General features: G+C 40.4%; 1 protein-coding gene across 1 annotated transcript in view; it reads left to right on the top strand.

Annotated features, from left to right (window-relative positions):
* The window catches only part of STK3 (serine/threonine kinase 3), a 321,893-nt gene that overhangs the window by 60,287 nt on the left and 236,931 nt on the right, over positions 1-24,675 (top strand). The window contains exons 2-3 of the mRNA XM_007934885.1: positions 257-337; positions 21,943-22,071. Of these exons, the coding sequence (XP_007933076.1) occupies positions 257-337; positions 21,943-22,071 (210 nt within the window). The remainder of the gene's footprint in view (positions 1-256; positions 338-21,942; positions 22,072-24,675) is intronic.

Raw genomic sequence — 24,675 nt, forward strand, 5'->3', positions numbered from 1 at the left:
TTTTGGTATTTTCACGCAAATTCTTCTGCTAGTTGGGGTTTAGTCCAAATCTGCATCCTTTCCTTCAAGGCTCAGGGGTCCAAAATTATCTTCTGTGTCTGTGTTAATTGGTTTCCCTTTTCTTTGTTGAAGAGGGTCTGTGCAATCCTTCTGCCTAGTCCGCCATCTTGCCCCACCTAATATATTGCCTATTAAAAATCAAAATTTTATGAAAGGTCTAAAGAAAAGTATTTTCTTTCTTTTTTTTCCTTATCAGTAAGCTGAAAAAGCTGAGTGAAGATAGTTTGACTAAACAGCCTGAAGAAGTTTTTGATGTGTTAGAGAAGCTTGGAGAAGGGTAAGTGCAAAATATATGAAAGTAATATTCAGATAATGACAAAACAATTTAAAAAAATACCAGTCTTTGAATTAGAGTACACTTGCTTGAATTGAATAATGCCTTATCTTTATGCCAGTATTCTGTGCTTTCTAGTCGTTTGCCAACCACTCCTTCCCTGTGGAAATATTTTCCTAAGTGCCACTCTGTCAGGTTTTTTTTTTTTTTTTACATGTTACTGAAAAAAAAAGAAAGGATAGCATGTTTATAAAAATACCTCCCAGATAGAGGGAACGGTTGGCAAAGGAACATAAATGGTGTGTGTTGTTTCTGTGAAAGTATGGTAATAGCAATTACAGTTAAGGTTGTCTGTCAGTCAGTGTGGTAGATCTTGTCATAGTGTTTCTCAGAGAAGTATTCCACATTGGTAAGAAGAAAGCAGGAGATACTCTGTACAGTGATTGCCAAGAGCCTTATAATTAGTTCATACCATATGGCATTCTTACATGTTGATAAGAATTTATAAATTTGAAAGATTTTAACTTTGTTAGGTAAGTGGCCATAAGTTCATATTAAACATCTTTCAGAACCTTGGACCTCATTTTATTTTTTGGTAGGTAGAGATACAGTGTCTCAGTGGGGAAAAGAGAATGTTTTAGCAGAGGAATAGTTAATGTGCTTTCAGTGTGATAGTAGAGAAGTATCTCATTTTGAGCCCAGGGAATGGGCAGGAGCATTTAATAGAATGGCCAACGGTATCAGAACTTCCAAAATCAGAAAAGATACAGTCAGTCCTCATTATTCGTGGAGGCCACATTTACGTACGCTACTCACTTCTTTGCTAAAATTTGTTTTAACCACCAAATCAATGCTTGGGCGCTTTCACAGTCATTCTTGGACAGACTTAGAACAGTGAAAAAGTTGATTTGCTGATATGCATGTTCCCAGTGGAGGTTGAACAAATCTTCACCAATTCATTGTGGTGACTTTATAGAACACAACTACTGCTAATAATGAGAATTGACTGTGCAGAGCAGACAAAATCAGTCAGAACGAGGAAAAGGAAACAGAGAAAACAAAAATGTAAAATAAAAAGCTGAATGTAAGATGGAAGGAATAAAATCAAGCATATTTTCCACTAAATGTCAGTTCTTCCATTAAAAGACAAAGTTTTAGATTGGATTAAAATGCATAATTTAACTATATGCTATTTATAAGATGTTGTTGTTATGTGCTGTCGGGTCAGACCTTACTCGTAGCGACCCCTCCTTGGGTTTCTGAGGCCATATCACTGTGGAAGTAGATTGCCCAAGTTTCCTTCTGAGGAGTGGCTGGTGGGTTTGAACTGCCAGCCTTCTGGTTAGCAGTCAAGTGCCTTAGGCACTATGCTACCATGCCTTGGAAACCCAAGGAGGGGGTCACTGTGAGTCAAAATTGACTCGATGGCAGTAAGTTAACAATAGACCATAGCAACATAAAATAGGTAGAGGGAAATAATGAAGGAAAAAGCTAAATGTTACTTGATAACTAATTTGAAAATCCAGAGGAAGTAGATGATTTCCTACTAAAACATAAATTACATGAATTGACCTCAAAAGAAGTTAAAACTTAGATCACTTATCACAGAGATGGAAGTGATTAAATAGGTACCAATTAAAAAGGAGCTCTGGTAGTGTAGTGCCTAAGGCACTTGACTGCTAACCAGAAGCTGGTGGTTCAAACCCACCAGCCACTCCTTGGAAGGAAGAGGGGGCAGTCTACTTCTGTAGTGATGTAGTAATACTGCCTCAGAAACCCAAGGAGGGGTTGCTATGAGTCGGGCCAACTTGACGGCCCATAACAACAATTAAAAAGGTATAAGCTCATAGCAGCACCGTTCACAATAGATAAAAGGAGAAAATAACCCAGATGCTCATCAGCTGATGAAGGGAACAACAAAATGTGATGTATTTGTACAATTTGTTGTTGTTGTTGTTATGTGCCGTCGAGTCAAACCCAACTCATAGCGACCCCTCCTTGGGTTTCCGAGGCAGTATCACTACGGAAGTAGGATTGCCCAACCTTCCTTCCGAGGAGTGGCTGGTGGGTTTGAACTGCCAGCCGTCTGGTTAGCAGGCAAGTGTCTTAGCCACTATGCTACCAGAGCTCCCATTTGTACAATGGGTATTACTAAAAAGAAATGAAGTACTGATATATATTATAATGTGTATGAACCTTGGAAACATGCTAAGAGAAAGAAGCCAGAGACAAAAGGTAATCTATTGTATGATATAACTCATGTATATGAAATATTCAGCATAAGTAAGGCCATAATGACAGAAGCAAATTGGTGGTTGCCAGGGGCTAGGAAGAGGGAAGAATGGGGAGTGACTGACAGATGGTTATAAGGTTTGTTTTGGGGTGATGAAGATCCTTTGGAACTAAATGGTGGTGATAGTTGCACAATATTGTGAGTGTATTAAATGGCACTGAATGTTGTACTTGAAAATGATTAATTTTATGTTATGTGTACCTTATAATTTTTTTTTTTAAAAGAAACCAACTGGACTTGCAGTTGAGTTTTATTCAGTCTTTAAAGCACAAATAATTGCATATTATTTTTATTAAGCCAATATGACTTCAGTATCAAAACCTAGATATAAAAAACCAGAAAACTGTAATTCAGCCTTACTTTGTTACTCGTTATGGTAACCATTGCTGCCTTGCGTCAGGTGGCTGGACGTTGCCACATGTCTTCCTTGTTCTGGATTCCATCAACTGTGAATTCAGGAATCTGTATCTGTGTTGGCATCTCTTGTTACAGTCCCTGACTTGCACCCCAGAGCTGATTCTTCCCTCCCCTTAGTGAAGCGGATCTTTTCTGTACCCGGTTAAGAACACAGTTAGTGGATGGGTGTGCAAGTCACATAGAATATATCCATTCTCGCATTTCATCTCCTTGAACCTTTGATCTCCTTCCTTTAATGTGCACTGAAGATTGCCTGGCATTCATTTTAATGTAGATTATTGTTGATACCAGCCTTCAGCTAAGAAGCCAAGCAGGTTGTTAGGGCCACTCCCAGATGTTTGAGCTAACATGCTAAGTTTGGAATTTCAGGTCTTTGCATCCATATCAGTAAATTCCTTCTTCCCTAGAATCCTTGGAATCTATTCCCATACATATTCTTTACAATTCTGCTGATACAAACTGACAGAATCTTACATCTTTTTGGTATGAATAGAGGTGCTCATGGGTCAGACTTTATACTTTTCCCTTAGGTGTCTGCAAGGATATGAGTGTCATTGTGGTCTGGAAACAATGAGAAGTGGTGGGATGGTCTGGAAGAGAATCTACATTCCCTGAAAGGTGAGGACTGCCTCAGGGAAGGCAATTACAAGGCTAATCTTCTCAGACAAGAGGCTGAGTTGCTTTGCTGGCAAGAAAGGCTTGGTGGAGTTTGGAGGTTCAGGGTACTCAGATTAATAAGCATCTAACCTAAAGGTCCCAGGAGGAGCTCTGGTAGCTTAGTGCCTAAGGGACTTGACTGCTAACCAGAAGGCTGACGGTTCAAACCCACCAGTCACTCCTCAGAAGGAAGATGGGGCAATCTACTTCTGTAGTGATATTGCCTCGGAAACCCAAGGAGGGGTCGCTATGAAACCCAAGGAGGGGTCGCTATGAGTCGGGTCTGACCCGAGGCACATAACAACAACACAAAGGTCCCGGGAGTTCTGGTGGCATGGTGCCTAAGGCATTTGATTGCTAAACAGAAAGCTGGTGGTTCAAACCCACCAGCCCCCCCCCCCCCAATGAAGGCTGAGCAATATACTTCTGTAGTGGTGCTGCCTTGGAAACGCAAGGAGGGGTCGTTATCGTTATGAGTCGGATCTGACTTTTCTTTACTGTTAGGTGCCTTAATTTTAACGAAATGCACCTGGTGATGTTGTGAATTCAGTTGGCATTGTAATTCATCTTCTAGTAAGATCAAACCTTGTGTTTGGTTTTTAGAACTCTCAGCCAGGTGTCTACTGTATTAGGGGAAAACAAAAACCATACCAAACTCACTGCTGACTCATAGCAACCCCTTCTTGGGTTTCTGAGGTGGTATCACTATGGAAGTAGATTGTCCAACTTTCCTTCCAAGGAGTGGCTGGTGCGTATGAACTGCCAGCCTTCTAGTTAGTAGTCAAATACCTTAGGCACTACGCCACCAGAACTCCTGTATTAGGGGAAAAGACCCAAAATTCAAATAGGTTCAATAGAGACATTTTTATTAAGACTTGGACAGAACAAAGACATAACAAAGACAAGTACCCTGGAGGAGGGAGACCATCAGAGTGAGAAAGCTGAATGGAGTCTGCCCAGTGGTGGCCATGTGGCTAATTATATATGATTTTAAATCATCACAAAATCATGATTGGTGGAAAATACATTCATCACCGTTACAGGTGGGACTACAGAAGCTGGAAAAAGACCATGACTGGGATTTGAAGATAGGAAAGGGCTACAGAATTGGTTCTGGGCCTTGACTACTTGGCTGGGTGGTAGTCTGGATAGGCTATAACTCATGACCATGTAGCCTGAGTCTTTAGCCACAAGACATCTACTAAACAATACCAAGACCCCCAACCTTAATTTAAATTAGAAAAAGATACTCTCAGGGAAGTTCCCTAGTTCTTTGTGAGAGTATAATCTGCTTTCAACCATATTCCCTTGAAGGCAAACTGCCCCTCCCTTTGTTTGCCCTGGAACTTGTCTGTGCGTAGCCACAATGCTGGTTTATGGCCAGAAGGAATCCAAAAAGCCTCTGAAGCTTATGTCAAGCCTCAAAATGGAGTTAGGGCTCCCACTGTAGACTGCAGCCTTCTACGACCCCAGTTACTTTAGAATCAGGATTGACTTAACGGCAGTGAGTTTTTTTTTTTTTTTGTGTGTGTGTGTGTGTAGTTGTTGTTGTTGTTATGTGCTGTCGAGTTGAATCCGACTCATAGTGACCCCTCCTTGTGTTTCTGAGGCAGTACCACTAGGAAAGTAGATTGCCCATCTTTCTTCTGAGGAGTGGCTGGTGGGTTTGAACTGCCAGCCTTCTGATTAGCAGTCAAGTGCCTTAGGCACTATGCTATCAGAGCTCGTGTGTGTGTGTGTGTGTGTGTGTGTGTGTGTTCATATACATGTGTACATACATATATCACTTTATGTGTAACATATTAGCTTTCTAAGAAATTACATTAGAAATAACTTTCATACAACATTTGAAAATCCTAGTAATAATATCACTAATCCAGTCAATAGTATGGATTTAAATACCAATGAGAAAAATATGAAGGAAAGTTTTTCAGTTAAACATGGGAAAGGTTACCTGCAAAATTAATAAAACTTAAGTGGTAAAACAAACTACTTCAATTACAATGAGAGGTTAGGCACAAAGCAATAATGTCAATAACATTCATTCACTAAAGGAAAGCTATTAGTCTATAGAACCTAAAGGCATGCAAGGTAAAAGTGATAAATATGAGAACAGATAGAAAGTATATCCATAAGTCTGTATGGAAAATTCTTACCAGTCAGATAAAGCCAAATTTACCAACTTAAACTTCAGAAGCAAATATTTAAACAAAGTCCAATGCCCTTAAAGTCCATGACCTTGGAAAAGCTTGTCTGCATCTGCCCATTATGGTATTTCAAGTCCAAATGAGTGTTTCAGTTCCTTTAATTTGCAACAAATGTATCTTAAACTTTAACACCTTCTGGTTTGGCTGCATATGGATTAGTGAGGAGAGTTAGGTTCAATGTATTCCAGTAGGGATCAAATAAGTCCTTTAACTGATGTCTCTGCCAAGATTTTTTTTTCCCTTTAGGGTGAAATCAGGCAGGCCTGGAGATCAGAAGCCTCTCTCACTTATGAAAATTACAATGACAGTCTAAAGTCAGGTAACTTACGGCATGTGACCTCAAGAATGACCAGAAGCAATAGAAAAACATTCAGTTAAGGATTGTCAGAGATATAGGATCAGAAAGGTAATAAGTGGGAGCTCTGGTAGCATAGTGACTAAGGCACTTGACTGCTAACCAGAAGGCTGGCGGTTCAAACTCACCAGCCACTCCTCGGAAGGAAGATGGGGCAATCTACTTCTGTAGTGATACTGCCTCGGAAACCCAAGGAGGGGTTGCTATGAGTCGGGTCCGATTCGATGGCACACAATAACAACAACAAGGTAATAAGTAAGGTGTTGTGGAGTCTACAGTTAATCTATTTAGAACATCTTCCCCAGTGTAAAACAAGCAGAGCCCAGAGCAAAATGGAGTTCAGCCAAACCTTGTGTCTGCCATTTTAGTTAGGCTAAGCTCTAATGTTGTGGGGTGCCTTCACATATTTTCCCCTTCTCTGATCATGAAGTTCCATAGAAATTCTTTGATCTCCGTAAATTAGGGTAAATGCGAGGCAAACTTCCATTGGATGAACCATTGATTTTCTAAAAAGGGTGACTTAAGGTAAAGTCAGTCTTCTCTGAGAACCTAATTTCTTTAAGGTATATAATTTTCTGTATACGAGTGAGGATGACATTTTGATTATAAGCATTACGTAGGTATTTCGTATAGCGTTGTCTTAAAAATCAATGAAAATAATCACTGATTTATTCTAAACCTAATGCTTAGTCTAATTTTTTTGCTATCCTAAATAGACTGAATAGTTCAAAAGAGCAAAATGCTCAGAGCTAAATGGTCTTACTAGTATATCTAAACCATTGTTTTGTTAGGTATGTTTTTTCAAGACTGAAGATTTAAAAGGAGACCTGAGGTCAATGGTTTGTGTGTAGGAAATTATCCTAATTTCCATGAAGGGTGGAAATCTAGAAAGATTATTAGTATTCGGTTAATTTGCTGAAGTAACTCATAAAACTAAAATCCTAAAGTGTCTATATCAAGGAAACAAGTTTCACAAGGTTTTTGTTTAGATATAAACTATCAGTAACTGTTTTCATATACCTTTGTTGTTAAGACTGCTGCAAGTTTCAGATTTTGTATAAATAGACATAGCAAATTTCATTTATTAATGTACAGAATTGTTCCTTGGGAGACTTAGCAGGAAAATTGAAAGCTCGAATTTCAAACACTTTTCTAGTTATGATATTTGTAACTTAGCCAGATTTATCAGTAGAAACTTCTAATTGGAATTGCTCTGGTAGTATAGTAACTAAGGCACTTGACTGCTAACCAAAGTCTGGCGGTTCAAACCCACTAGCCACTGCTCGGAAGGAAGGTTGGGCAATTTACTTCCGTAGTGATACTGCCTTGGAAACCCAAGGAGAGGTTGCTATGAGTCGGGTCCGACTTGAGGGCAAATAACAACAACAGCAACAAACTCGTTTAGAGTCTGACGATTGTATTATTACTTTTAATGCAAGAACCAGCTATTTCAATAGCTAATTGCACTATATTGGTTAAGAATTTTCTCATCTCCTTGTTTCTGGTTTTTAATTTTAGATTCCTCGCATATTTTTTATTGTTCCTGTTGGTTAATTGATTATATATAAATACCTGTTGTTATGTGCTGTCGAGTTAGACCTGACTCATAGCGACCCCGCCTTAAGTTTCCGGAGTGGTATCACTATGAAAGTAGATTGCCCGACCTTCCTTCTGAGAAGTGGCTGGTGGGTTTGAACCTCCAGCCTTCTGGTTAGCAGTCAAGTGCTCGGAATAGCATAATAAGAACCAGTCAAAATCTGCAGGTGAAAATAACAAATGCATCAGTGGATTTAAGGAGCTCTGATAGCACAGTGCCTAAGGTATCTGACTGCTAACCAGAAGATTATTGGTTCAAACACACCAGCTGCTCCACGGAAGCAGGACTGGGCAATCTACTTCTGTAAAGATTTACCACCTTGGAAACCCAATGGGGATCACCATGAGTCAGAATCAACTCGACAGCAGTGGTTTTTTTTTTCTCCCCAGAGGATTTAGGAGAAAGGAGGAATTAATGGTTTCTTGTTGTTATGTGCCGTTGAATTGGACCTGATTCACAGTGACTCCTCCTTGGGTTTCCGAGGCGGTATCAGTTTGGAAGTAGGTTGCCCAACCTTTCTTCCGAGGAGTGGCTAGTGGGTTTGAACCGCCAGCCTTCTGGTTAGTAGTCAAATGCCTTAGGCACTGCGCTACCAAAGCTCCTAATGATTTCTTATACCCCCAAAATATAAAATAAAAACATCAGTAATATTTCTATGTAGATTTCATAGTAATCTTTAAATTCATATAGTCCTGTGTAGTTAAATTTTCTGAGATCCTGGATCAGTTGCAGTACAGTCTGTGAACTTACCCCTGCTACATCAGAGTTCTGGAAATTTGGGTTCAGCCTAGTAGAATTCATGCTTAAAGTATCACAGTCCTTTCTGTAAGTCCAGAATAGTCCATCTTTCTGGTGGAATATTTTGGTGAAGCATTTCAGCAAGTCAGTAAAGCAAAACTTTTCTGTAGGAGATACAACTTAATGTAGTCATGGTTACCAACAACTTAATCATTGCCAATACTTTTTTTTTAACAACATAAATGACGTGGACTTCACCAGATGGAATACACAGAAATCAGATTGACTACATCTGTGGCAGAAGGCGATGGAGAAGTTCCCCATCTTTGGCCAAAACAAAGCCAGGAGCCGATTGTGGAACAGATAGATCATCAACTGCTCATATGCATGTTCAAGTTGAAGTTGAAGACAGTTCAAATGAGTCCACAAGAACCAAAATATGACCTGGATGATATCTCTCCTGAATTTATAGACCATTTAAAGAACATATTTGAAACATTGGACACCAATGACTGAAAACCAGAGGAATTGTGGGATAACATCAAGAACATCATCCATGAAGAAGGCAAGAGGTCATTAAAAAGACAGGAAAGAAAGAAAAGACCAAAATGAATGTCAGAAGAGACTCTGAAACTTGCCTTTGAGTGGAGAGTAGCTGAAGCAAATGGAAGAAATGACAAGATAAAAGAGTGGAACAGAAGATTTCAAAGAGCAGCTTGAGAGGACAAAGCCAATTATTATAATGAAATGTACAAAGACGTGGAGATAGAAAACCAAAAGAGAAGAACACACTTAGCATTTCTCAAGCTAAGGAATAAAGAACTAAGGAAAAAATAAAAGCCTTGAGTTGCATTATTGAAACATTCTATGGGCAAAATATTGAATGATGCAGGAAACATCAAAAGAAGATGGAAGGAGTACACAGTCACTGTACCAAAAAGAATTGATTGATGCTCATACATTTCAGGAGGTGGCATATGATCAAGAACAATTGGTATCGAAGGAAGAAGTCAAAGCTGCGCTGAAGGAATTGGTGAAGAAAACACTCCAGGGATTAATGGAATACCCATTAAGATGTTTCAACAAACAGATGCCCTGCTGGAGACACTCACTCAGCTATGCCAAGACATTTGGAAGACAGCTACCTGGCCAAATAACTGGAAGAGATCCATATTTGTACCTATTCCAAAGAAAGGTGATCTCACATAATGTGGAAATTATCAAACAATATCATTAATATCACGTGCAAGTAAAAATCTTACTGAAGGTAATTCAAAAACAGTTGCAGCAATATGTTGATAGAGAACTTCCAGAAATGCAAGCTGATTCAGAAGTGGATGTGGAATGAGGGATATCATAGCTGATGTGAGATGGATCTTGGCTCAAAGCAAAGAATACCAGAAAGACGTTTACTTGTGTTTTATTGACTATGCAAAAGCATTTGATTGTGTGTATCATAACAAATTATGGATAACATTGAGAAGAATGGGAATTCCAGAATACTTCACTGTGTCGTGAGGAACCTGTACATAGACCAGGAGGCTGTCATTTGAACAGAACAAGGGGATACTACATGGTTCAAAATCAAGAAGGGAGTGCATCAGGGTTGTATCCTTTCACCATACTTACGCATTTTGTATGCTGAGCAAATAATCTGAGAAGCTGGATTATATGAAGAAGAATATGGCATCAGGATTGTAGGGAAGACTCATTAACAACCTGCGATACAGCGATGACACAACTTTGCTTGCTAAAAGTGAGGATGACTTGAAGCAGTTATTGATGAAGATTAAAGGCTACAGTCTGCAGTATGGATTACACCTTGACATAAAGAAAACAAAAATCCTCACACCTCATCCAGTAAACAGCTTCACAATGGATGGAGAAAAGATTGAAGGTGTCAAAGACTTCATATTACTTGGTTCTATAGTCAACACCAGTGGAAGCAGCAGACAGAACATCAGATGACATACTGCATTGGGCAGATCTGCTGCAAAAGACTTCTTCCAAGTGATGAAGAGGTAAGATATCTTTTTGAAGACTAAGATGTGCCTAACCCAAGCCATGTTATTTTCAGTCTCCTCTTATGCATGTGAGAGCTGGACAGTGAATAAGGAAGACCAAAGAAGAGTTGATGCTTTTGAGTTGTGGTGTTGAAGATGAATGCTAAGAGTACCATGGACTACAAAAAGGACTAACAAATCTGTCCTGGAAGAAGTGTAGCCAGAATGCTCCTTGGAAGGTAGAATGACCAGACCATGTTTCATTTACTTTGTTCATGTTGTCAGAAGGGACCATTCCCTGGAGAAGGACATCATGCTTGGTAAAGTGGAGGATCAACAAAAAGAGGGAAGTCTCTCAATGAGGTGGATTGATACAGTGGCTGCAACGATGGGCTGAGGTATAGCAGAGACCGTGAGGCTGGCAGAGGACCAGGCAGTATTTTCGTTCTGCTGTGCATAGGGTCGCTATGAGTTGGAGATGAGTCGACAGCACCTAACAACAACAGTATGTTGTTGTTGTTGTTGTTATATGCCGTCAAGTCAGCCCTGACTCATAGCGACTCCTCCTTGGGTCGCTGAGGCAGTATCAATACGTAAGTAGATTGCCCAACCTTCCTTCTGAGGAGTGTCTGGTGGGTTTGAACCTCCAGCCTTCTGGTTAGCAGTCAAGTGCCTTAGCACTATGCTGCCAGAGTTCCTCAACAACAGTATAGTCATGGTTAAGTCACAAAAATTTTTTTTTTGGAGTGAGAGATTTGTTGGAAAATCAGTTATAGAACCAGTGAAAAATGAAATAAGTCAGTTTAAAATCAAAAGGAAAGGTAGACGAGAATGTCTCCAAATGTACTGATTAACCTTATTTATTTATTAAAAATTTTTATTGGGTGAAAGTTTGCAGAGCAAATTCATCTTCAGTGAACCAGTTTATATATATATACTTTGTTTCATGACACTGACTGCAGTTTCCCACAATGCAACAGCTCCCTTCCCACTTCCTCCCCATATTTACCTCTTGTGTCCTTCCCTGCCATGCACTCCTGCCCCCTAAGCTGTCTTCCTGTGCATACACAGCCCTTCTTTCTCCCATGATTGTTCTCTCCACGGAGTGTATCTACCTGAGGTAAACGTTCAACTCATATGCTTGTCTTTTGTTTGGCTGGAAGCCACAGGAGTGGTTTCAATTCCAGACCTGAAGGGCAGCTAGGGGCCATAGTCCAAGTGGTTCCACCAGGCTCTATCCGACCAGCAAACCTGGTCCCTTTTCTTTTTTTATGATTTTAAAATTACTAGACATCTCTCTTGTATCTAGTCTGACAATCTGTGTTCTAAAATGGCTAATGTCTAAAGACTTCCTTGGTAATTGTATGGCAAATGTCTAATATATAAAAAATAGCAAAGGAGCCCCTAATGCTTACATGTGTAAGCCACTGGAGTACTTTTGAAAGGTCCAGCATGACCTTGAGACAAGGCATTCTCCATCACAGTTTCTACCAAACAGGCTGGGAGTTGCCAAAATCCCCCTGCAAAAATTTCTTGCAAAAAATAGTGAGCATAAAAAAAAAAAAAAATCAAACGGCAACATTTAACAACAGTGAAGCATTGCATTTGGCTTAGCATCCATCACCAATGTACACCAAACCTAGGTTATCAAAACTGGAATCCCAGCCAAAATCTACAAGGAAGTAGACCAAAGCATTTGCAAACAGAACAAATAGAAACCTTTAGTCAAAATCTCCTACCACTGCCAGCAGTAGAGACAAACTCTTGCAGAAGACCAAACCAAAACCCCACACCACTGCCACCAATGGGGATAAAACAAAACCTTTGCAAGAGACTAGGGGGTAGAGAGAGAGAGAGAGAAGAAAAACTTACTGGGCCAGAGTTCAACATGTATAATTTCTCTTGAAATTTATAAATCTGCAGATATGATAAAGGTCTCACAGAGCCACACCAAAACACCAAAATCCAAGAGTGCTTACCTTATAGGGTCCTTGGAGTTCATGGAGTTGGTGAGGTGAAAAAGACCCTTTTGGCACCAGTCTGGTGCTTGGACCCCCAGGGATCCCACAGGGAAAAGATTTTGGATATCCTGCCGACTACGCCATTCTTTGCTAGGGGAAAAAAGAGACTCCAAATTGAAGTAATTTCAATAGAGACATTTTTATTAAGCCTTGGACAGAACAAAGACCAAACAAAGTCAGTCATTCTGGATGAGGGAAGCCATCAGCATGAGAAAGCTGAATGGAGTCTGCTAAGTCATGGCCATGTGGCTAATTATTTATGATTTTAAATCATCACAAAATCATGATTGGTGGTAGATAGATTTGCCACTGTTATAGGTGGGGCTCCAGAAGCAAGGTAGAGACTGAGATTGGGATTTGAAAATAGGAAAGTGTTACAGGATTGGTTCTGGGCCTTGACTACCTGGCTGAGTGGTGGTGCAGCCTGAGTCTTAGCCACAAGGTGGTTACTAAACAATACCAAGACCCCAACCTTAATTTAAATTAGAAAAGGATACTCTGAGGTAAGTTTCCTAGTTCTTTGTGAGAATATAATCTACTTTCAACTGTACTCCTCCTAAAGGCAAACTACCCCTTCCTAGGTTTGTGCTAGAACTTGTCTGTGCATAGCCACAATGATGGCTTCATGGTCAGAAAGAACCCAAATGGTCTCTGAAGCTTATGTCAAGCCTCAAAATGGAGTTAGGGCTCCCACTGTAGACCACAACCTTCCCCCGCCCCCCTCCCCAAAAAAAGAAAACCAAACCAACCCCAAGTACTTTAGAATTTAATCTTTTGTACAGTATTGGAGATTTTTCAAAATCTAAAATAGGTGTTTGCTTAATGTATACAAGTTTCCATGGTGACAGGGTACTCAGTGGTTATTGAGTTAGCATTAACTCCTGAAAATTTTCTTTCACCTATTTGTAGTTACAAGACCTCTTAAAATTAAGCTTAAGGAAGCACACATTCTTTTTCATTAAATCACAAGATAATAGGTTTGTTATTGATCAACTGAAGACTTGGTGGTTTGAATCCACCCACAGGCTCTGCAGGGTATGGTTTAGTGATATGCATCCTTAAAAATTACATTCAAGAAAACCTGTGGGGACAGTTCCACTCTGTCACGTGGGGTACCTTGAGTCAGAATTGACTCAATAGCACACAACAATAACAACAACAATCCTTTTGTAGCCAGAAATGACACATTTACAGTGTTGCAGAGCAGTTCCTCATGAAAAAAAAAAAAACTATTTTTGCAGTGTGAGTCAGGCATTTATGGTTAATTTGGATAAGAGAAATCCCTTAAATCAACATGAGATGTCTATTATTAATTTTTTTCCCCCATAGGACATTCAGAAGTTTTCTGTTTCTCCCAGTTGTGAGCTGGAAATTTGAGACTTGAGCTTGTTATATTTGTTCTGTAACTTTTACAGTGCAGGTGGAGGCAGCCAGATCTCTCTGCAGTCCTTGTATTCTGTTTTCACCATAATACTCGCTTGCTGCAGCTATTGGTCTCCTCAACCTTAGCCTAGACTTCAGGCAGCTGTGGGTGATAATTAAGCAACTACATTGCCACCGACTGCTGTGGACTCTCACTGCTGTATTTCCCACTGATATTGAAGTCATTACTTTTTTTCGAATTTAATGCAAGAGACTTAACTTTAAAAATTCTTTCCCTTTAAATTACTTTTTATACCAAACGCTTTATTTGTTGTTGTTGTTGTTATGTGCCGTCGAGTCAGACCCGACTCATAGCAACCCCTTCTTGGGTTTCCGAGGCAGTATCACTACGGAAGTAGATTGCCCCATCTTCCTTCCGAGGAGTGGCTGGTGGGTTTGAACCACCAGCCTTCTGGTTAGCAGTCAAGTGCCTTAGCCACTATGCTACCAGAGCTCCCAAACTTTATTAGTATCAGGTTTTGGTCAGGAAAATAGAAGCTACTGTATACAGTCTGAGTATAAAGAGTTTAATACTCTTGGATAAATTTGCAGTTCCAATGACTTGTGGGAGGGTCATGAAGCTACTGCTGAACATCAGAAAAGCCAGTACTGAAGATATCAGCCTGAAGCACTGAAGTGGGTAGTGTTCAAAAGCTGAGAAGTTCCTGAAATCCTCAAGAGTCTTTGAGAAAATTCCATCAACTGTCTTAACGTGCCAATGTATCTCAGCTACTTTACTAGCACATCACTGCAGAAACCCATTGTGCATCTCCCATCTCCCAATGGATCTACTGCAAATGTATCTGGAAAATAATGGTTTTCCACTTAACTTTTTACCATTGAGATTTCATGCACTTTGTTTACTGTGGCAAATTCTAGCTGGTAGCCATTCAGGGAAGGAGATTCTTTGTTTCCCAGCTTCTTTTTGCAGTTCTTAGGAGACCTTGGAAGGGAATGATTTGTTGCTTGTTAATGGATAATCTAAGACAGAATTCTGTTTAGCTTTTGAGGGAAGCTCTCTCTCTCTCTGCACATGTATAGATACACATGCATACATATAGCTCATGTATATACATATACTGGCTCATACATATATCCTGCCACTTGTCTGTCAGTTTCTTGTACTGTGATGGCTTTCATGTTGCTTTGAGGCTGGAGGCTACACCACTGGTATTTCAAATACCAGAAGGGTCACCTATGGTGAACAGGTTTCAGCAGAGCTTCCAGTCTAAGACAGACTCATAAGAAGGAATGGGCTATCCACTTCTCAAAGAACTGGCCAGTGAAAACCTTATGAATAGCAGTGAAACACTGTCTGATATATTACTGGAAAACTTTATGAATAGCCCTGAAACAATGTCTGATATAGTGCCAGAAGATGAACCTCTCAGGTGGGAAGGCACTCAAAATACGACTGGGGAAGAGCTGCCTCCCCAAAGTAGAGTTGATCTTAATGATGTGGATGAAGTAAAGCTTTTGGACCTCCATTGGCTGATTTGACATGACTCAAAATGTGAAGAAATACCTGCAAACATCCATTAATAATTGGAACATGGAACATAGGAAGTATGAATCTAGGAAAATTGCAAGTTGTAAAAAAATGAAAGATTGACATCATAGGCATTAATGAGCTGAAATTGACTGTTTTTGGCCATTTTGAATCAGACCGTATGATCTTCTATGCTGAGGATTACAGATTGAAGAGGAATGGCATGATATTCACAAAGAATGTTTCAAGATCTGTCCTGAAATATAGTGCTGTCAGTGATAGGATAATATCCATAATGTACAAGTTAGACCAGTTCATATTAGTACTATTCAAATTTATGGATCCACCACCAAAGCCAAAGATGAGGAAATTGAAGATTTTTATCAACTTCTGCAGTCTGAAGTTGACCAAACATACAATCAGGATTATTGTATTATTGTACTGTAATAATCAGTATTGATTATTACTGGTGATTGGTATGTGAAAGCTGGAAGCGAGAATCCCAGTAGTTGGAAAATATGGCCTTGGTGATAAACATGATGCTGGATATTGCATGACAGAATTTTTCAAGATCAGCAACCTATTCATTGCAAATACCTGTTTTCAACAACATAAATGGTGGCTATACATGTAAACCTTGCCAGATGGAATACCCAGGAATCAGATTGACTACATCTGTGGCAAGAGGCAATGGGAAAGCTCAATATCTTTAGCCAAAACAAGGCCAGGAGCTGACTGTGGAATAGACCATCAATTGCTCATATGGATGTTCAAGTTGAAGCTGAAGACAGTTAAAACAAGTCTACGAGAGCCCAAATATGACCTTCATTATATCCCACATGAATTTAGAGACAATATGAAGAATAAATTTGATGCATTGAACAACAGTGACCCAAAATCAGATGAATTGTGGGCTGACTTCAAGAACATCATCCATAAATTAGAAATATCATTTGACCCAGCCATTCTAATACTAGGTACATATATCCTAAAGAAGTGAGAGCCATGACAAGAACAGACATATGCACACCCATGTTCATCGCAGCACTATTTACAAGAGCCAAAAGATGGAAGCAACCTAGGTGTCCATCAACTGAAGAATGGATAACCAAACTATGATACATACACACAATGGAATATTATGCAACCCTAAAGAATAACCTAGAATCTGCAAGACCCCGCATAACATAGATGAACTTGGAGGATGTTATGCTGAATGAAATAAGTCAGTCACAGAAGGACAAATATTGTATTAGTCCGTTATTGTAAAAGTCAAAGAAAGGTTTATCTGTGGAAGGAAATTTTCTTTGTTGATTACCAGGGGTGGGAGGGTAGGGTAGGGAACACTGTTAGATAGGTAGAGATAAGTATTGATTTGGGTGAAGAGAAGGGCAGTGTACCAAATGTGAGTGATCAACATGCTGGCATTGAGGAAGAGGAAGACAGAGAGAGGTACATGGGAGGTATAGACAACAAAGATAAAGCCTTTTGCACATACAGTACTGCACTGTCAGTGAAGGCAAACATGGGTATATGGGTGGATAGATTGGTGGACAGGCTGAACTATTAAGGTATGTCTATGAAGTGGGGAGCGTACCCACAACCATGTATAGGGTTGGTGGACAGTGGTCCCAAAAGTGTATTTGTATGATCTGAATTCCCAGGTGTATAGTAGAGCTGACAAGGGACAAGGTTGTAGTCACTTCTTGGTCACAGCCAGCTACTTAGAGGGACCAAGTAGTTGAACCTGCGGGCTTGGGACCATAGTTACAGGGGGCATCAAGCTCGGCATAACAAACTACACAAAACATAGTTCCACCTCCTGCTTTGGTGAGTAGCAACTGGGATCTTTAAAGCTTGCAAGCAGCCATCTAGATGCAATGATGGGTCTTTCCTCATCCAGAGCAAAGAAGAATGAAGAAAACCAAAGATTTATAGAAAGAATTAGTCCTAGCAACTGGTATACCATGTAGTCCTCAGCCTATACGACTGTGAGACCAGAAGAACTTGATGGTGCCTGGCTACCACTGTCAACCACTCAGAGTGGGATCTATGTAGGAGATCCTGGATAAAGAGGGAGAACAATGTGTAATAAAACTCAAAATCATTTGGAGAAAAAAAAAAAAGGGGGGGGAGATCAGGTTTACTGGTCTGATTCAGCTTGGTGGAACCACGGAGACTATGGCCCCTAGCTGCCCTTCAGGTCTGGAATTGAACCCACACCTGTGGCTTCCAGCCAAACAAAAGACAGGCATAGGAGTTGAACACTTACCTGAGGTGGATAAATTCCTTGGAGACAGCAATCATGGGAGAAAGAAGGGCTGTTTATGCACAGGGAGACAGCTCAGAGGGCAGGAGTGCATGGAGGGATGGACATAGGGAAGATGTAATTATCAGGAGGAAGTGGGAGGGGAGCTGTTGCACTGTGGTATATTGTAGTCAATGTCATGAGACAAAGTGTATGTGAAGTGCTGTATGGAAAGAAAATTTGCTTTAAATTTCCACCCAAATCGCAAAACAAAAACAAAAAACATCATCCATGAAGAAAGCAAAAGGTCATTAAAAAGACAAAAAAGGAAGAATAGACCTAAATGGATGTCAGAAGAGGCTCTGAAACTTGCTCTAGAACATAGAGCAGCTAAGGGAAATGGAAGAAATGACAATTTCAATGAGTAGCTTGAGAAGACAAAGTCAGTTATAATGAAATGTGCGAAGACTTAAGAGTTAAGAAAACTGAAAGGGAAGAACATGCTCAGCACTTCTCAAACTGAAAGAACTGAGGAAAAAACTCAAGCTTTGAGTTGCAATATTGAAAGATTTTATGGGTAAACTATTGAATGATGCAGGAAACATCAAAAGAAGATGGAAGCACAGAGTCACTGTACCAAAGATAATTGGTCCATATTCACATCTTTCAGGAGGTGGCATATGATCAAGAACCGATGGTATTGAAGGAAGAAGTTGAAGCTGCACTGAAGGAATTGGTGAAAACTAGGGCTCCTGGAATTTTCATTGAGGTGTTTCAACAAACGGATGCCATGCTAGAGGCACTTATTAATCTGTGCCAAGAAATTTGGAAGCTACCTGGTCAACTGACTGGAAGAGATCCATATTTGTACCCAATCCAAAGAAAGGTGATCCCGCAGAATGTGGAAATTATTGAACAGTATCATTAATATCATAGGCAAGTAAAATTTTGCTGAAGGTAATTAAAAAACAGTTGCAGCAGTATATATTGACTGGGAACTTCCAGAAATGCAAGCTGGATTCAGAAGAGGACATGGAACTGGGGATGTCATTGCTGATGTCAGATGGATCTTGGCTGAAAGAAAAGAACACCAGAAAAATGTTTACTTGTGTTTTATTGACTATGCAAAAACATTAGACTGTGTGAGTCATAACAAGTTATAGATAATACTGAGGAGAATGGGATTTCCAGAACACTTAATTGTGCTCGTGAGGAACCTGTACGTAGACCAGAAGGCTGTCATTTGAATAGAATGACAGAAAGGATGCTACATGGTTTAAAATCAAGAAGGGAGTGTGCCAGGGTTCTATCCTTTCATCATACTTAAGATTATGCTGAACAAATAATCCAAAAAGCTGGACTGTATGAAGAAGAATGATATCAGGATTGGAGGAAGACTCATTAGCGACCTGTGATACGCAGACAACAGAACTTTGCTGAACGTGAAGATGACTTGAAGCACTTACTGATGAATATTAAAGAGTACAGTCTGCAGTATGGATTACACCTCAACATAAAATGAAAATCCCACAACTGAACCAATAAGCAGCATTGCGATAAATGGAGAAAAGATTGAAGTTGTCAGTTATTTCATATTACTTGGATCCATCATCAATACCAACGAAAGCAGCAGTCAAGACATCAGATGGTGTGTTGCACTGAACAAATCTGCTGCAAAAGACCTCTTTAAAGTAGTGAAGTGCAAAGATGTCTCTTTGAAGACTAAGGTGTACCTAACCCAAGCTATAGTATTTTTAGTCACCTCATGTGTATGTGAAAGCTGGACAATGAATAAGGAAGACTGAAGAAGAGTTGATGCTTTTGAGTTGTGGTGTTGGTGAAGAAGACTGAAAGTACCATGGACTGCCAGGAGAACTAACAAATCTGTCCTGGAAGAAGTGCAGCCAGAATGTTCCTTGGAAGCGAGAATGGCCAGACTTTGTCTCACCTCCTTCAGTTATGTTGTCGGAAGGGACCGTTTCCTGGATATCATGCTTGGTAAAGTGGAGGGTCATTGGAAAAGGGGAAGGCCCTCAGTGAGATGGATTGATGCAGTGGCTGCAAAGATGAACTCAGATATAGCAAGGGCTGTGAGGCTGATGCAGGATCAGGCAGTGTTTTGTTCTGTTGTGCATAGCATTTCTGTGAGTTGGCACTGACTCAAGGGCACCACCTGACAACAACAACAACAACAACAACAACAACATGTATATATCATGTATATTTTGACAACTGTACAAAGGTGACTTTTTGTGTTGCATGGAGTTAAATCATTTTGGACACCCCAAAGAACAAGGGATAGTATAAAAACGTTAAAGTAGTTGCTTTATGCTTTGCCATTTATTTTGAAAGATAGTAAATTTGAAAGTTACTCTGTATAGATTCCTACCATTAGGACGTATTCCATGTTTTCCAGTGACTTGCTTTTCTTTCTTTTCTGTAGAAATAATGTAGTAGGAATAGCATATTTGGAGTCAGACTGTTAGAATTCTGGCCTTGTTGGTTACTGATGTTTGAGCCTCTCTTTCCGTGTCTATAATACTGTTTTACCTCATGATTAAGAGTTAGATTTGATAATGCATGTCAGATACCTTGTATAATACCTCATTTATGATCACTCAGTAAGTGGTATCAGTTCTTACCTTGTATTTTAACTCATGCTTATTTATAAATAACTTTCTTCCTGATGCCTTTTGCTTTTTTAAAATTATTATTTAGTTGGGAAAATTTCAAGAGTTGTAGCCAAACCCTAAAACCAAACTCATTGTCTTTGAGTCGGATGTGGCTCATAGTGACCCCTCCTTGGGTTTCTGAGGTGGTATCATTATGGAAGTAGATTGGCCAGTCTTGCTTGTGAGGAGTGGCTGGTGGGTTTGAACCACCAGCCTTCTGGTTAGCAGTCATATGCCTTAGGTGCTACACCACCATTTTGGGGTAAATGGCTGCTGTCATTCAATTTACTTACCAGTAAGTGTGTGATTTTGTCCTTGAGGGAGAGAAGATAGTCAAAGGAACATTTTAGGAGTCTTAGGATCTGTAATCCAGGAGGAACCTGATGACTAAGCTTCCCTGTTGCTTCTTTAGTTTTGGTGTTTTAGGGTCCTGTAGGAGCTCTGGTAGCATAGTGGCTAAAGCACTTGACTGCTAACCAGAAGGCTGGTGGTTCAAACCCACCAGCCACTCCTCGGAAGGAAGGTTGGGCAATCCTACTTCTGTAGTGATACTGCCTCGGAAACCCAAGGAGGGGTCGCTATGAGTCGGGGCCGACTCGACGGCACATAACAACAACAACAAGGTGAGGGTTGGGAGCTCTTGTGGCATAGTGCCTAAGGCATTTGACTGCAAACCAGAAGGCTGGTGGTTCAAACCCACCAGCCAGTCCTCGGAAGGAAGATCGGGCAGTCTGCTTCTGTAGATTTGGAAACCCATGGAGGGGTTACTATGAGTTGGATCCAACTCAATGGCAGTGAGTTTGGTTTTTGGTTTTGGAGGTGAGGGTTACAGTTGGATTTAGATCCTCTGAACGGGGATAGGACTTTGATATTTGGGCGTTTCTTTACTTAAGGTGAGGTCAGCCTTTTCTTCTAACCTGAGACTTTGGCTTTTATTAATCTACATTTCATTGTTTTAATTTCCACTTATATCTTCTTAATGCTGCGTACGTTTGAGTTGACCGTAAGTGTATTTCTTTCATAGAAAAACACAAGCAAATCACTATATATTAACTTGATGATTTTGGTAGATTTCAAGTCTATAATTTAAGCCATAAAGCTAAGGTAAAAGTAATGAACTTTTCTGTATTATTATTTGTTTATTTTGATTTTTACTAGTGCTTTAGTATTTTCAACTAGAAAGGAGTCCCAAGCAGTTAAACGCTTGACAACTAACTGAAAGGTTGGTGATTTGAATTTGTCCAGAGGCACCTTGAAGAAAGGCCTGGTGATGTACTTCTAAGAGATCCCGGCCTTGAAAACCCTATGGAGTACATATGGTCCTCTCTACAACACATGGGATGGCCATTCTTTGGAGTATACTCAGTGGCAACTGATGGTGGAGGTGGTGGTTCAACTGGAACAGACTACAGACAGAACTTACCACAAGATATTCTTTTCCCTGATAGTTATGATGTTTGAAAGAAAATAGTATCTTGGTTTCTTTTAGGTCTTATGGAAGTGTGTTTAAAGCAATACATAAGGAATCTGGTCAAGTTGTGGCAATTAAACAAGTGCCTGTTGAATCAGATCTTCAGGAAATCATCAAAGAAATTTCCATAATGCAGCAATGTGACAGGTATGAAGAGATTTTGTTTCTTTATTTTCATTTTGATGAGTATTGCTAATAATGTGTAAAAAAATGTATTCTTTGGCTATCTGTTTAATTTTTTCTGCCATCCCATTGGAAGTGAGACTAGTCCTAAGGAAGATGAGGACAGCTGTTGAGAACAGTCTTTAGGACTTACAGCAGTTTGCTTTTTAGCAAAAATGGTATTATAACGTTAAGAAATATGTGGTGATAGAAAATGCTTAAGCAGTTTTACTATTTTCAGGGCTAATTTATGGGTGAAAATCATTTTTCTTTATTTAAGGGGGTCATTTAATTGTCTTGTATCGAACACTCAACTGCTAACCAAAGTTTGGATGTTCTGACCTGCCTAGTGCCTCTGTGGGAGAAAGATCTGGCGTTGTGTTCCCACAAAGACTGTAGCTTAGGAAGTCCTGAGGCAGCTGTATCTGTCACGTGGGGTTGCTATGACTCAATGGCACCTCACAACAGCAATATTATGTGAGTTTTTACTTGTTAAAAGCAGTCATGTTTTATGTAAATCTAATTCAACAAACATTTACTGAGCATCCCCAGTTGTCTTAGTACTTTTCCAGGATCTAGGAATGACAAGATAGCTAAGATACTGCTTTTTTTGAGGAGCTGGGAGTCTTACTGGGGACATTGATATATAAACAAATGGATATAATACAGCAGTCACTGTATTGACTGGTCCATGGCGTGATGTGAAAACAAGAGACAGGACATCCGCCAAAGGCAGGGGAATCAGGAAGTCTGAAATGCTGAGGAGGAGGTATTATGCTTAATAACTGGAAGGATAAGAGAGAGTAAGGAGAATTATAGGCAGAGAGGTATAAAATAGCTCACTGGTATGTGTTACTCCTACAAAGTTCAGACTTTCTGGAGTGGAAAGTATAAGATAAAGATGGGTGTGAAATGAATTTCGCTACAAATGAAGCTGATCATGAAGAGTCTTGTATGCTGTGTTAGGAAGCCTGGTGTCTATTCGGTAAGGGATGTAGACTGTTGCAGTGCAGTGAAATACTTCGTATATCTCTTCTAGCCATGGTCTTTGTGGCTCCCACTAGATGACTGGGTGGGACTGTGTAAAAGTGAGGTGCTTGTGGCCCTCCAAGGGATTGGATAGGTTGCTAATATTATAAATAAGGTACATGGGACCTTTGTGAGGGTGAGACTATGCAAATAAGGTGTTTGGAACCCTAACATGTGTATCGGTCAGTTTTACCTTCTGCTAGGCTTAAATTAGGGAGCTCTGGTGGCATAGTGCCTAAGGCATTTGACTGCTAACCAGAAGGCTGGCTGTTCAAACTCACCAGTCACTCCTTGGAAGGAAGGTTGGGCAGTCTACTTCCGTAGTGATATTGCCTCAGAAACCCAAGGAGGGGTCACTGTGAGTTGCACCCAACTCGATGGCAGTGAGTTTGGTTTGGTTGGAGGCTTAAATTGAGCCATCCCAGAGGCAGAAAGGGGGATCTCACTACCATCCAGAAAGACGAGCCAGGAGTGGAATGCATCCATTGAACCTGAGATTCATGAGCTGATCCTTCTTGACCCAGGAGATAGAGATGTAACACTTTCCTGAGATGGTGAGAAGCAGTTGCAGAGAAACTGCAGAAGCAGAACTGCAGCAGCAGACCCCAGCAGCAGAGACGAGCATGAGTCAGAGCAGCGGGCCCACTGAGTGAGAAGGCTGAGTGCCTTCGGGTGGGCGCCATGCTGGTGGAGTGGAGTAGCTCTCTGGGCACCTACTGGCAGAGCTCAAAAGAGCTTTATATAAGCACTCGCCTGAGTAGGGTGGAGGCCAAGGCTAGAGAGAAGCATGCTGGAGGCATGGCTGAGAATAGGCTTTCCTGATTGAAGAACTATATCCTGAGTCCGTGATCCTGAAGTGTAACTTGTTACTTTCCTAATAAACCCCATAATTGTGAGTATTGACTGTGAGTTCTGTGTGGCCATTGCAGTAAATTATTGAACTCACCAGCGAAGTAGAGAGAGTTGTGGGAGAATTTGTTGGTGTCAGAATTGGCAAGAAGGTTGGAGGGTGGTGGTATGTCTGATTTCTGTTTCATATAAATCAGCTTAGGGCTGTTGATGGTGGTGCTCATTCTCTCTCCCCGTCATGAAGTTAAAGGAGGTCAGATGATGCCTTCCCCATGCCATTTTTGCAAGTGTATAAATTAGGAAATAGTTTAGCCTATAGTTACTTATTTCTTGACTGTTAACCACCAGCCACTCCTTGGAAGGAAGATGGGGCAGTCTACTTCCGTAGTGATACTGCCTCACAAATCCAAGGAGGGGTCGGTATGAGTCGGGTCTGAGCTGACAGCACATAACAACAACAACAGTAGTTACTTATTTGTTATTCTCACTTCACAAAAGGTCTGAAGGAAGTGCCAGTACTACTGTATCAGAGTAACGTGTGTCTCAGGGTTCTTACACTCTGCCGTGCTGGGTGTCCTTTGTCCTCATGATCATCATCTCATGGGTACAAGATGGCTTCTCCAGCTCCAGCCTTCTCTCCACATTCTAGACAGGACAAAGAAGAGAAGCAGCAGAAAGGGGCTTTTTCTAGAAACGCTCAGCTTATGCTTT

The sequence above is a fragment of the Orycteropus afer genome, unplaced genomic scaffold (genome assembly GCF_000298275.1).
Source record: "Orycteropus afer afer isolate SDZICR_OR568_19922 unplaced genomic scaffold, OryAfe1.0 scaffold00021, whole genome shotgun sequence".
NCBI lineage: Eukaryota > Metazoa > Chordata > Mammalia > Tubulidentata > Orycteropodidae > Orycteropus > Orycteropus afer.